Source organism: Cyprinus carpio, chromosome B5 (assembly GCF_018340385.1).
Source record: "Cyprinus carpio isolate SPL01 chromosome B5, ASM1834038v1, whole genome shotgun sequence".
Taxonomy (NCBI): Eukaryota; Metazoa; Chordata; class Actinopteri; order Cypriniformes; family Cyprinidae; genus Cyprinus; species Cyprinus carpio.
This window is the reverse complement of record NC_056601.1, coordinates 3,174,444-3,188,565: the sequence shown is the minus strand read 5'-3', so window position 1 is coordinate 3,188,565 and position 14,122 is coordinate 3,174,444. Positions and strand designations below refer to the sequence as shown.

The following is a 14,122-nucleotide window of genomic DNA, read 5'->3' as shown; positions in this document are numbered from 1 at the left end:
AAAGGAAACTCGTTCGCTCAGGGACCAAAAGAATCACACGCACTTGAACACAATGGTATGATTCACAAAGGTACAGATCAGAAGCACAACCATAAAACAAAAGACAAGCTTTATGATAATACCAAAGTACAAAATTCACTGAATAGTTTGTAAATGCTGTTTTTGTTATTTTAAAATCTTTGCCGTGTCCCTTGCACTAGTTTTTACAGTCCTCTGTAAGACACTTAATCTTACGTCTAAGAGATATATTTTAGTGGTTATTATAATTAGTGGTTCTTGCTAAGTGCTATGGACCTGAATGATACCGATAGTATAGGGTCATGTTTCATGCATATTCAATCAACACAGCCAACTGAAGTCTGCATACACTAGAATGAGGAAAAAGTCCATGAACTGAGGAGTTGAACTGAAGGACAGCATTCCAGGTGGCCTTGCTGAAGAACCCTTGAGTGCATCTTTCAGAGGTTATAAGTTCACGAAAGCTCTTACTTCGTGGCTGACTCAATGCACAGATATAAAGAGCTCTGTATTGTAGGGATGCACAAACCCAATACCTGCACTGATACTGACATTTTTAAACAGATCAGGCACTGGTAAAATGTAATTAATCAAAAATAGTGTCTTTTAACGTAGTTATCACTTTTAAAGAATTTGTCAAAAGGGTCCAGAGAGTAGGAATGCACCAAACAATAATTTTGTTTTTCTAAAACCAGAACTGTTTTTTTCCCCCATCAGTTTATAAAATGTATAAATTGATTTATATTTATTGTCTGGAGTTAGTCTCTTTGCTCACCAAGGCATTTATTTGACCAAAAACACAGTAAAAGCAGTAATATTGTGAAATATCATTATAATATAAAATGACATTTGTTTTATAATGCAATTTATTCCTAAGATGGCGAAGCTGAAATTTCAGCACCATTACTCCAGTCTTCAGTGACACATGATCCTTTAGAAATCATTCTTATATGCTGATTTGGTGTTCAAGTAATATTTATTATTATAATAATAATAATTATTAAGTTGAAAACAGCTGTGCTGCTGCTGCTTAATATTTTTATGGAAACCATGATACATTTTAGGATTCTTTAATGAATAAAAAGTTCAAATGAACAGCAGTTATTTGAAATTGAAATCTATAGCACTATAAAAGTTTTTACGGTGATTTGTGATTGATTTACTGCATTCATACTAAGTAAATGTATTAATTTATTTAAAAAATATACATTTTAAACAGTACTGTAATTATCATTTTTGAGTGTAGTTAATGCCCTAAACGATGCCCTGTTCAATGTACTTAACCATCTAGTGTATGAATTTTATGAGGTTATTATGTAATTCATCATCAGAGTGGGATAGCCCCCGTCCCATCTGCTATACATAATTACAGCTTCAACAGTCGAATGCATAAAATCTCAAACATACCACAGTTTTGTTTTTCGGTTAATTGAGTGCATTATTCAGGCATTTGAAGTGATCACAGTATTTACACTAAAAAAGACATTGAAATACACTGAATATTGAATGACATTGAATAAGTACATACACAAACATTGGGATGCCCCTAATATAGTAAGAATATCAATACATGCCACATGATAACAAACAAAACAACCACATTCATCATCAATGAGAGTGCATGGCCAGGTCTGAATTAAGGATCACTGATGCGATAAGAGCAAATAAATCCAACTATAAATGTTTACTAATGGACTCTTATTGATCAGCCTCATTTAAACTGTAGTGTGCATTGATAGGTAGAGACTCTACACACTCTGTGTGTGTGAAAATGTGTGTGTGTGTGTGTGTGTGTGTGTGTGTGTGTGTGTGTGTGTGTGTGTGTGTGAGAGAGAGAGAGAGAGAGAGAGAGAGAGAGAGAGAGAGAGAGAGACTGTAGGGGTCTATTTGGAGCTCGGCTGTCCCTGATGTCTCAGTAGCATGACAAAGGTTTCCATGGAGATGACATGGAAAGTCTCACAGCTTGGGTTGCCAAGTTGCTTCCCAAATGTGTTGGCACCACATTGAACTGTTGCTTCAACTCTGAGCAGAACCGATGAACAATTCCGGCTGTGAATGGGAATGCCATTTGCCACAATTCATGCCACCAGCACAAAAATGATTTGCCACATATTACCGCGCTTCATCACGCTGAGAGAGCGAACATATGAACATAAGGCCAAGAGGTTGAGTGGACACTAATCAGAAAGAACAGGCAAATTCACACAATGAAAGCAATACAGCCCCAATTGTACTTGTAGAGCTGTCACAAGCCTACAATGGACAGCAAATACACACAAGTCTCACGTGGTCTTATTTAATAATAAAGTCACTAATTTTATCCCATAAAACCATCTTTGATAATGAAAATGATTTATTTCAATGCCCCCACCCCATGCAAAAAAAATCCTAAATGTCTTAAAATGGCTTATATAATTTCTACATGTCTTGAATATAACTCCACAACCTTACCATTTAGTAGGCAAATCCGTGAGTTTGCTCACTAATCACACAGCTCCATTTTCACTCAGCTAATGAAGTGGTAAACGCTACGCAATTGCAAGTGACTATTCTAGATAAATGGTTATCAAAGTGAATCCATGAGTGAATTTATTCAAATTCTGAAAGCATGAAAAGAGCACTCCCAATACACTATAAAGTACAGTCACTAAAAAGTGGTCACTCATAGTTCATCAAAATAGCACAGAGTTCCATTATAATAAATAAAGCTCTATGCTACACAATTAATAACACAATTAATAAGATAATGAGTTTGCACATGGTTTGTCTTTAAGCACATTAAAAATATCAAACAAACATGTAAACAATGTTAAAACTTGATTTTTACCACAAGGGGTCTTTAACATGATTTGCTATTTACTGCTGCTGCCACACAAAAACTGAATATTTAATACAAACCAGGGCATCTTTTAGATTTGTAACATGTCAAAAATTACCACTACAAACAGATATTTTAACCTCAGCCTGACCTTGAAAGAGTCCCAAGTACAATGGAAATGCCTGATGCTAGTGATCAACAATACATTTTTTTGTACAACAAACATTTTGTGGCATGTTTGTTTAAAGATGCATTTCCTTTTCCATTTAGTTTCTATTCCATTTATTATGCAGTATATTTTACCACTTTAATTATAGCCTACTTCTGGTCTACATGCTGTAACACCACAATCTCTTGGAAGCAGTGAACATTTCAAATAAACAATACTGCTAAATGCTGCTTTATTTAATCATATTAAGAATGCAAATGGTTTGTGTACATGGCAAAATGCACTGCTTTAGTCTTGACATAGTTTTTAATTAGTTATGTTCATAGTACACAAACAAGTGACAAAAACATCGACATAATGCAAAAGTGGACTTTTGAGGGGGGAAATGCACAAGGAAGAGTCTGCATTTGCTTGGAATATATAAAATATATAGTCTCACATATAAAATGTGTAGTTTCACACCATTAGAGATGCTCTGTGGGTGGTGTGACTACAAATCAGTTCCCCGGTCCATATGGCTCTACAGGAACAGGCTTCACATTTCTTGGGAAAACACATGACACATACATGTGTATGTGAGAAATGTCATATAGCCTGTATCTTGAAGCTGGACTGTCAGTACTGCTGATCTATCCTTTTATGTTCTTCATTAAAGGTGTCATATGATGGAGTGTTACACACAAAGAAATAAGGCATAACCTTTATTTTCGCTGTTGCCGACTCGACTGTTTCCTGGGAGAGTAGCCTACAACGGTGTCTGTTTCCATAAAGTGGAGAAATTCCAACTTTGCAAGGACAGTCTGGCACTTCTAACTTAGAGCCTATATGTACGTTTTCATATGTAAAGGATTTGCCACTGACGATTCAAATGCGAGTTTTGAGCAGTGTAGAGTAGAGCTTTTCATTTCTTTGATCACAAAAGCAGACATGGTTTCATGTTTACGCAGCGCGATATGCAACGCAACGGGTAAAAAGACAGTATAAGTCAATAAATCAGTAATTATGTCCCCACTGGATGCAACAAATGCCTCCTTTGTATTGGGTTTTATTGGTTTTATCTCATCGCACCGGGACACGGCATCACAGTATAGTAAGGGCTGTAACGTTTCCATCACACGTTTGAGGCAGTCGGCCAATCACAACGCACTGGATAGCTGGCCAATAAGAGCACACCTCGCTTTTCAGAACCATGCGCTTTGTAAAAATCGATGTGTTTCAGAAAGGCAGGGCATAGAGGAGCAACAATAAATGTACATTATGTGGAAAATAATGTTTTTTGAACCTTAAACACATTGCATTACACCACATACACAAAATAATGTTCTTTTTAGCAACGTCATATGACCCCATTAAAAACAGCTAAGAACCTGTAATGCCTTTTATATGGCTCGTATTGGTCATTTGTGACATTCTTCAGCCAAATATATTTGCATAGTGACTGCAAAAACTCTATAACTGTGTTGTCCAAGGCAACCCGATTTCCTATGCAGATGTGAGCATTGTGTCTCTTACAGCACTCTGTGGTCTTTTTCTTTTTACAAATGCATTCAACACAGACAGCTATTATCTTTGTGGGTTTGTTTAGCAAGAAAAGCACATGGGACCCACAGCACTGAACATCTTGTATGTCTTTCTTATCTGACACACTGAGCTCAGTTAATAGACCTCTCTGATGCTGATGATCTGAATCAGGTGTGGAAAATAAATGAGACCCCAAAACCAAGATTGTAAATTACAGCTTTGAAACTTCCTCTATTGCCCCCTGTGTTCTTAAAAAAAAAAAAAAAAAGTCAGTGATCCATAAACAGGGCTATTACCTTAATTGACATCATATTTAAACTAAAAAAAATAAAAAAAAAATACAATTATATAAAAAAATAATATAATATAATATAATGATAACAATATAATATAATATAATATAATATAATATAATATAATATAATATAATATAATATAATATAATATAATATAATATAATATAATATAATATAATATAATATAATATAATTGTCACGCTCCTGGACCCATTATGTTGTGTTTTCCCTCCATGTGTTCTGTGTCCCATGCTGATTGTGTCATTCCTAGCACGTATGTTTTCCCAATTATCCTGTGTTTATAAGCCCATGTCCATTCAGTTCAGTTTTGTCAGAGATTATATGTCAATCCATGTGTGTCCTGTGCTCCTGTCTGCCCCGTGTAGTCCTTTGGATTATTTAAATTTAAGAAAATTGTTCAGTGCATTCCTGGTTTCCTCATTCCTCGCTACACATAGTGTGACAATAATATAATATAATGCTTTAATTTAATTAATTACCAAAAATTAATTTTAGTAAAAATAAAAAAAAATAATGTAACCGATCATTGCTGAAGAATATATATATATATATATATATATATATATATATTTTTTAGCATAACATATTATCCTGAAATGATCTCAAAAGCAATGACTGTACAGTGCACTGAGCACAGATATCTGCTGACATATGACTCATCAATGAGACATGATCATGATCACAGCCTGAATTTAGTATGATCCACTTAAAAAAAAAAACATTTATGCCATTTTCACCTGTCCATTATTATATACACTATAATTAATAAAGAAGCCTGAGTCTAAAAAAGGTTGAAACGGTTAGATTTTATATTGTTTCTTTAAAAAATGTATAAAAATATAAAATCAATCTATGCATTTGAAACATCTGGCTATATGTAAACCAAAATATGACTGAAAAGGAGTTGGTGTTAAGAGATGCTAGACCTGGACGATTTCATACAAACAGTCAGCACATTCATAAATAATTCTTCTCAGTCACATCAGTGTAATGTGTCTTCTGTTAGTCACATACAAACCCAATAGGTTTAAATGATTCTCAGTGTCTTGACTTTAACAAGCTTTTGCGCTAGTAGCTGAGGTTTGCTGCTATTTGGCTTGAGGTTTAAGTGTTTCTTGCACACACTGAAACAACATCTTGCAGAGTTGTTTTGTAACACATTCACAGACTGGTCTCTGCACCCAGAACATGGTGATTAATTGGCTCACGGCCTCTAACAGATGGTTTTTTTTCCATTAGAAATGTATAATCAGGGGAAAAAAGGAGGAATATTTGATTTTCTTTACTATGTTTGACTAAGATGCTGCCTGTGGGGGTTACTAAAAAAACACATTTCATGATTTAATTAACGCTGAATAATCTTTAGTGACCCCTTTAAAAGGCACCATTTATTCAACCACCTTCGAAATGGTTGATATCTCTTGAATTAGTTATGAAATGTTATTTGACTCTATTGTTTAATCTATGCTAATTAAGCACAGAAACAATATTGACTGGGTGTAGGATTTCAGTAGTGCGTTAAACAGTGACAAAGAGAAAGAAATCTTTACAGCAGAACCAGCCACTCTCAGCAACACATTTTAACAGTTTTTTCTCTAAAATACTCTCCAAATCCAGGGCAGAAAAATTAACGTGTGACCTATCATGACTTTTCATGATTTATCACAAACTCTAGTCTTTACTACTGTATAGTTTAAGCCAAACTAACCAATTTAATGATGTTTCTGTTAACAACTAATTCCATAGCAATTTTGCTTAAAAAATCTGGAAAAATCCACACTCAGTTTAAAATAAAGTAAGAGGTTCTTTAAGGACACACTGATAAGCTATGGATTAAACTAGCTGTGTTAAAGGGAAAGGTAAACAAAATGGTGGCTGCTGGGTAGAGTGTGGTGAGGCTTTCTGCGCATGGCCCTCTCCTTGTGTCAATACAGGTGTGGGAAAGAGAGAGAGAGAGAGAGAGAGAGAGAGATCACAGACTGATAGTGAGAGACACAGAATGAGCCTTTTTGTCACGTTGCCACTGCTCATCGTATCACCAATGTAATATCTGTAATAATAATCTTTCATAATTTTAGTTAACAGCTGCAAAAGGGTAAATATGCACTGCAAATGCCAAATGACTCCAGGTTCCAGGCAGTTATGCTGTAAACACAGCATGGATCAAGAATACATTGTCATTATGAGCACCATACAGCGGCGGGTGAGGGTTCACCTGCCTCCACTCTTCTTGATTAGCTGTTCCAGTCATCATAATAATGTGTTTCAAGCACTGAAATGTCAATTTTTATGCATCTACTGGGATGCTCGGAGACACAATGCAATGACAGTTTATAGACCAGGCTCTGACTGCCAAACACCTCAAGCTGAGATGCCTGACATCCACAAAAAAAAACATTTGCCTGATAGTAATAAGCCCTCTTTATGTGGATTTATTTTAAAATTGTAACTAATATGTTTAGCATGTGCAAGATGATAATGCATGCGTTGTTAAGGTAAGTTAAATAGAAACATTTAATCATTTAGTTGTTACAGAACAAAATGTAAAATTATTCCAAGAGGACATCTTACCTCACTACTGGCTAGACTTCTACTGAATGCATAAATTAATGTTTATATTTAATTCTTATTAATATGTATATATATTTAAAAGTATCATTAATATAAAATACTTAATCAACTATTCAATTTAGATTGTATTTAGACAATTTAGTACAATAATAAAATTACTGATGACAAACAAAGCAGAATCCCGAGAGATTCATCTGAAAGGTATATTTATTCTATGACTTGTAAATAGGCATATGAATATTTAACTGCCCATATTTTAATTGAAGATGTGTCATAATTGATACGCTATGAATACATATTAAATGATTTCATTCAATTAGTCTGTACGTTTTAATGAAAAGTGGAGAAGTTCTTAAATGTTCATCTAATTTATGTATTTAGTGAATAATAACCCCATTTATTACAATAAGCAGTCAATTTAAAAAATAATAGAACTTGTAACAACATGCCACTTCAGGCATTTTGTGCCAGTTCTGGGGCGAAAAGGGGGTTATCTTACCCCTAAGGGTACCCTTAATTTTATCTTTTTACTTCAAAATAAAAACTATAATTTTTGCTCCACAAATCTAAAAACTGTGTTCACACACACACACACAAAAGTGATTTTAAATATAATTCAGTGTCATAGATCACACACAAAACTAGATCAATTAAACTCACTTAAGACAAGAAATGACAACATTAAAAACAGCGTAATCATTTACTAACAGTGGTGAGATGATATTTTGTGCCGTCATCTTGCCCTGCGAGGCATCTTACCCTGTCTTCCCCCCATGTTCATTCTTGTAAATGCAACTTTTTTTTTTTTTGCGTTTTTATAATTTCTCATTATTTATACTTTGCACCAAATGACTGCAACAAGATGGGGTCCATAAAAGATGGTGCACTGACCATTCGGCACAAAGCTGTGAGTTTACACATTAACATACCACAGCACCACTAAAAAAATCCATTGTACGCACTCATGTCTGGATGAATTGCTGACACACAGGACAGATAAGGATATCACACGACTGCAATCACAGCTCATAATAGTGAGCCATAAATCAAAAACAGAGTCAGTATAGGGCAAGTGCGGATACTACATGCCTGCTGTGAGGAAATCATACAAATTCACACCCAAATTCATACAAAAGACCTCATCCACTGAGCAACCGCTTAAACATAAACTTGTGCAAATACACACAGAGAGCGTTGCTTAACCCAAAAGGATTATTGAAACCTATTAATCAAATGAAATGACTGAAAGTCAAAGACCACACAATGCATTCTGTGCTGCCAAAAGAGATAGGACTGGCCTTAAATCAATATAACAAATCAATCAAAAAATGCATTGAGCCTTAAGCTGTATTTTACATTTCAACAAGAAGAAAATCTATGAACAAACAGGTATTTTTAAGGACTTTAAAGTCACAATGTATTCTAAAGGATGATATGGGGCAGTTATAGAAACATATAGAAAGTGCTTACAGAGTGCTTATGGATAATTAACCATAGATGTGGATGATATATAAATACATTTCAATGTTTTCATACATTTGAACGAAACGTTTGTCTGTATATTAAATGTGTCTGAAATTCCGAATCCATAGAGAAATTTGTTATTTCAAAATAAAATGTATTAAATATAATAATATAACAGTAACCTGCCAATATGACTGTAACAACATCACATTTGAATAAAACGTCACGCTCACTATTTTAATTAATTTTAGTAAAAATAAAAAATAAAATAATGTAACCGATCATTGCTGAAGAATATATATATATATATATATATATATATATATATATTTTTTAGCATAACATATTATCCTGAAATGATCTCAAAAGCAATGACTGTACAGTGCACTTAGCACAGATATCTGCTGACATATGACTCATCAATGAGACATGATCATGATCACAGCCTGAATTTAGTATGATCCACTTAAAAAAAAAAACATTTATGCCATTTTCACCTGTCCATTATTATATAAACTATAATTAATAAAGAAGCCTGAGTCTAAAACAGGGTGAAACGGTTAGATTTTATATTGTTTCTTTAAAAAAATGTATAAAAATATAAAATCAATCTATGCATTTGAAACATCTGGCTATATGTAAACCAAAATATGACTGAAAAGGAGTTGGTGTTAAGAGATGCTAGACCTGGATGATTTCATACAAACAGTCAGCACATTCATAAATAATTCTTCTCAGTCACATCAGTGTAATGTGTCTTCTGTTAGTCACATACAAACCCAATAGGTTTAAAATGAGTCTCAGTGTCTTGACTTTAACAAGCTTTTTGCGCTAGTCGCTGAGGTTTGCTGCTATTTGGCTTGAGGTTTAAGTGTTTCTTGCACACACTGAAACAACATCTTGCAGAGTTGTTTTGTAACACATTCACAGACTGGTCTCTGCACCCAGAACATGGTGATTAATTGGCTCACGGACTCTAACAGATGGTTTTTTCCATTAGAAATGTATAATCAGGGGAAAAAAGGAGGAATATTTGATTTTCTTTACTATGTTTGACTAAGATGCTGCCTGTGGGGGTTACTAAAAAAAACACATTTCATGATTTAATTAACGCTGAATAATCTTTAGTGACCCCTTTAAAAGGCACCATTTATTCAACCACCTTCGAAATGGTTGATATCTCTTGAATGAGTTATGAAATGTTATTTGACTCTATTGTTTAATCTATGCTAATTAAGCACAAAAACAATATTGACTGGGTGTAGGATTTCAGTAGTGCGTTAAACAGTGACAAAGAGAAAGAAATCTTTACAGCAGAACCAGCCACTCTCAGCAACACATTTTAACAGTTTTTTCATAAAATACTCTCCAAATCCAGTGCAGAAAAATTAACGTGTGACCTATCATGACTTTTCATGATTTATCACAAACTCTAGTCTTTACTACTGTATAGTTTAAGTCAAACTAACCAATTTAATGATGTTTTCTGTTAACAACTAATTCCATAGCAATTTTGCTTAAAAAATCTGGAAAAATCCACACTCAGTTTAAAATAAAGTAAGAGGTTCTTTAAGGACACACTGATAAGCTATGGATTAAACTAGCTGTGTTAAAGGGAAAGGTAAACAAATGGTGGGCTGCTGGGTAGAGTGTGGTGAGGCTTTCTGCGCATGGCCCTCTCCTTGTGTCAATACAGGTGTGGGAAAGAGAGAGAGAGAGAGAGAGAGAGATCACAGACTGATAGTGAGAGACACAGAATGAGCCTTTTTGTCACGTTGCCACTGCTCATCGTATCACCAATGTAATATCTGTAATAATAATCTTTCATAATTTTAGTTAACAGCTGCAAAAGGGTAAATATGCACTGCAAATGCCAAATGACTCCAGGTTCCAGGCAGTTATGCTGTAAACACAGCATGGATCAAGAATACATTGTCATTATGAGCACCATACAGCGGCGGGTGAGGGTTCCCCTGCCTCCACTCTTCTTGATTAGCTGTTCCAGTCATCATAATAATGTGTTTTCAAGCACTGAAATGTCAATTTTTATGCATCTACTGGGATGCTCGGAGACACAATGCAATGACAGTTTATAGACCAGGCTCTGACTGCCAAACACCTCAAGCTGAGATGCCTGACATCCACAAAAAAAAACATTTGCCTGATAGTAATAAGCCCTCTTTTATGTGGATTTATTTTAAAATTGTATCTAATATGTTTAGCATGTGCAAAAGATGATAATGCATGTGTTGTTAAGGTAAGTTAAATAGAAACATTTAATCATTTAGTTGTTACAGAACAAAATGTAAAATTATTCCAAGAGGACATCTTACCTCACTATTGGCTAGACTTCTACTGAATGCATAAATTAATGTTTATATTTAATTCTTATTAATATGTTATATATATTTAAAAGTATCATTAATGTAAAATACTTAATCAACTATTCAATTTAGATTGTATTTAGACAATTTAGTACAATAATAGAATTACTGATGACAAACAAAGCAGAATCCCGAGAGATTCATCTGAAAGGTACATTTATTCTATGACTTGTAAATAAGCATATGAATATTTACATACAGTATTTAACTGCCCATATTTTAATTGAAGATGTGTCATAATTGATACGCTATGAATACATATTAAATGATTTCATTCAATTAGTCTGTACGTTTTAATGAAAAAGTGGAGAAGTTCTTAAATGTTCATCTAATTTATGTATTTAGTGAATAATAACCCCATTTATTACAATAAGCAGTCAATTTAAAAAAATAATAACACTTGTAACAACATGCCACTTCAGGCATTTTGTGCCAGTTCTGGGGCGAAAAGGGGGTTATCTTACCCCTAAGGGTACCCTTAATTTTATCTTTTTACTTCAAAATAAAAACTATAATTTTTGCTCCACAAATCTAAAAACTGTGTTCACACACACACACAAAAGTGATTTTAAATATAATTCAGTGTCATAGATCACACACAAAACTAGATCAATTAAACTCACTTAAGACAAGAAATGACAACATTAAAAATAGCGTAATCATTTACTAATAGTGGTGAGATGATATTTTGTGCCGTCATCTTGCCCTGCGAGGCATCTTACCCTGTCTTCCCCCCATGTTCATTCTTGTAAATGCAACTTTTTTTTTTTTGCGTTTTTATAATTTCTCATTATTTATACTTTGCACCAAATGACTGCAACAAGATGGGGTCCATAAAAGATGGTGCACTGACCATTCGGCACAAAGCTGTGAGTTTTACATTTAACATACCACAGCACCACTAAAAAATCCATTGTACGCACTCATGTCTGGATGAATTGCTGACACACAGGACAGATAAGGATATCAACGACTGCAATCACAGCTCATAATAGTGAGCCATAAATCAAAACAGAGTCAGTATAGGGCAAGTGCGGATACTACATGCCTGCTGTGAGGAAATCATACAAATTCACACCCAAATTCATACAAAACCTCATCCACTGAGCAACCGCTTAAACATAAACTTGTGCAAATACACACAGAGAGCATTGCTTAACCCAAAAGGATTATTGAAACCTATTAATCAAATGAAATGACTGAAAGTCAAAGACCACACAATGCATTCTGTGCTGCCAAAAGAGATAGGACTGGCCTTAAATCAATATAACAAATCAATCAAAAAATGCATTGAGCCTTAAGCTGTATTTTACATTTCAACAAGAAGAAAATCTATGAACAAACAGGTTTTTTAAGGACTTAAAGTCACAATGTATTCTAAAGGATGATATGGGCAGTTATAGAAACATATAGAAAGTGCTTACAGAGTGCTTATGGATAATTAACCATAGATGTGGATGATATATAAATACATTTCAATGTTTTCATACATTTGAACGAAATGTTTGTCTGTATATTAAATGTGTCTGAAATTCCGAATCCATAGAGAAATTTGTTATTTCAAAATAAAATGTATTAAATATAATAATATAACAGTAACCTGCCAATATGACTGTAACAACATCACATTTGAATAAAACGTCACGCTCACTATTTTATTAATGCAGACATGAATATGCTTTGGAGAGAAATAGTGTGATAAAGCTGGCATTAAAGTCAGTGACAGATGCTTGATGGGGAAAAAGACAAACAGATGCAGCATATTCAGGAAAAAATAGATATGTAAAACCGAATATATTATTCATGATATACTGTAGACTGAGACCGCACAGCTACCTATGATTTTACCACAATACAACAACTATACCAACAATTTAACAGCATTATAAATGTTTATTTTGCTCTGGCAGCTTTCTTTCACGTATAATGTTAGCTCCAATGTTTGGTTAACTTAACACCACACATTTTGTAGACATGTCTGCATCGTGAGTCACATTTTAAAGGGCGTTTCAGCCTTGTGTTCACTTGGCTTTATTTGTTTTTACTGTCACTTACCTCCTTCTTCACGTTTCGCAGCAGTCTTTGACGGGTTTCGGCTTCTAGGAAACATATAAATGTGGAGAATTAATTATTAAACATGAACAAGTAAAAGTCCAACGTGTGATAGTGTGGTTTAGAAGTGTTTCGAGAAAAGAAAGCAGAATTTTGTCGCACCTGCTGTTGTGGTTGCCATTATTGTGGCTCTGCACTCCACTGACGCTCAACACTCGACTGGATGAAGCCAGAGCAGTTTAAGTGTTCCCTGCTACTGCGAGATCACGTGACCTGCCAGAGAGGTTCCTGGAGATGTGGAGATGGCAAACTCCTTTTACCGAGGAGTGAGTTATCCGTTAGAATTTCTATTCATCGCAGTGGTCGCTGCTTGGGTGTAGTGGTGTTTCGTTCGTAAACGAAATTCATTTTAAACAAAAATTCTCACTTTCGCTTCAGTAAGTCTCTCCCGGTTGAAACGCGCGACTAATTTGGTGACTGACTACAGTACTACGAGTAAATAGCGTTTGAGTATAGACTTTGAAAGAGCACATACAGTTTTCCAACAGCGACTTTGTTCTGTGAAGAAGGTAACCCGATTCACGAATGAATCACTCTTGTGAATCAGTTCTTTTCAGTTTTAAAGGGATAGGCCAGGTTCACTTAAAAATGAAAATTCTGTCATGAATTGCTCACCCTCGTGTCTTTCCAAGACCTTCGTTCATCTTTGGAACACAAATTATATTTTCTGGAAAAATAAAGTCTTAATTTAAAGGGGTCATATGATGCTGCTAAAAAAGAACATTATTTTGTGTATTTGGTGTAATGA

General features: G+C 34.5%; 1 protein-coding gene across 3 annotated transcripts in view; it reads right to left on the bottom strand.

The window, feature by feature from the left end:
• LOC109090363 (small G protein signaling modulator 1-like) overlaps window positions 1-13,537 on the bottom strand; it is a 39,046-nt gene extending 25,509 nt beyond the window's left edge. For 2 of the 3 annotated variants that reach the window (XM_042723625.1, XM_042723626.1), the window contains exons 1-2: window positions 13,477-13,519; window positions 13,318-13,361 (exon numbers count right to left, since the gene is read on the bottom strand). In XM_042723625.1, coding sequence (XP_042579559.1) covers window positions 13,318-13,361; window positions 13,477-13,495 — 63 coding nt within the window. In that variant the 5' untranslated portion in view covers window positions 13,496-13,519. Of the gene's footprint in view, window positions 1-13,317; window positions 13,362-13,476 lie in introns of all 3 variants that reach the window. The other variant, XM_042723623.1, reaches the window with a different exon arrangement.
• Window positions 13,538-14,122: the final 585 nt, after the last annotated feature.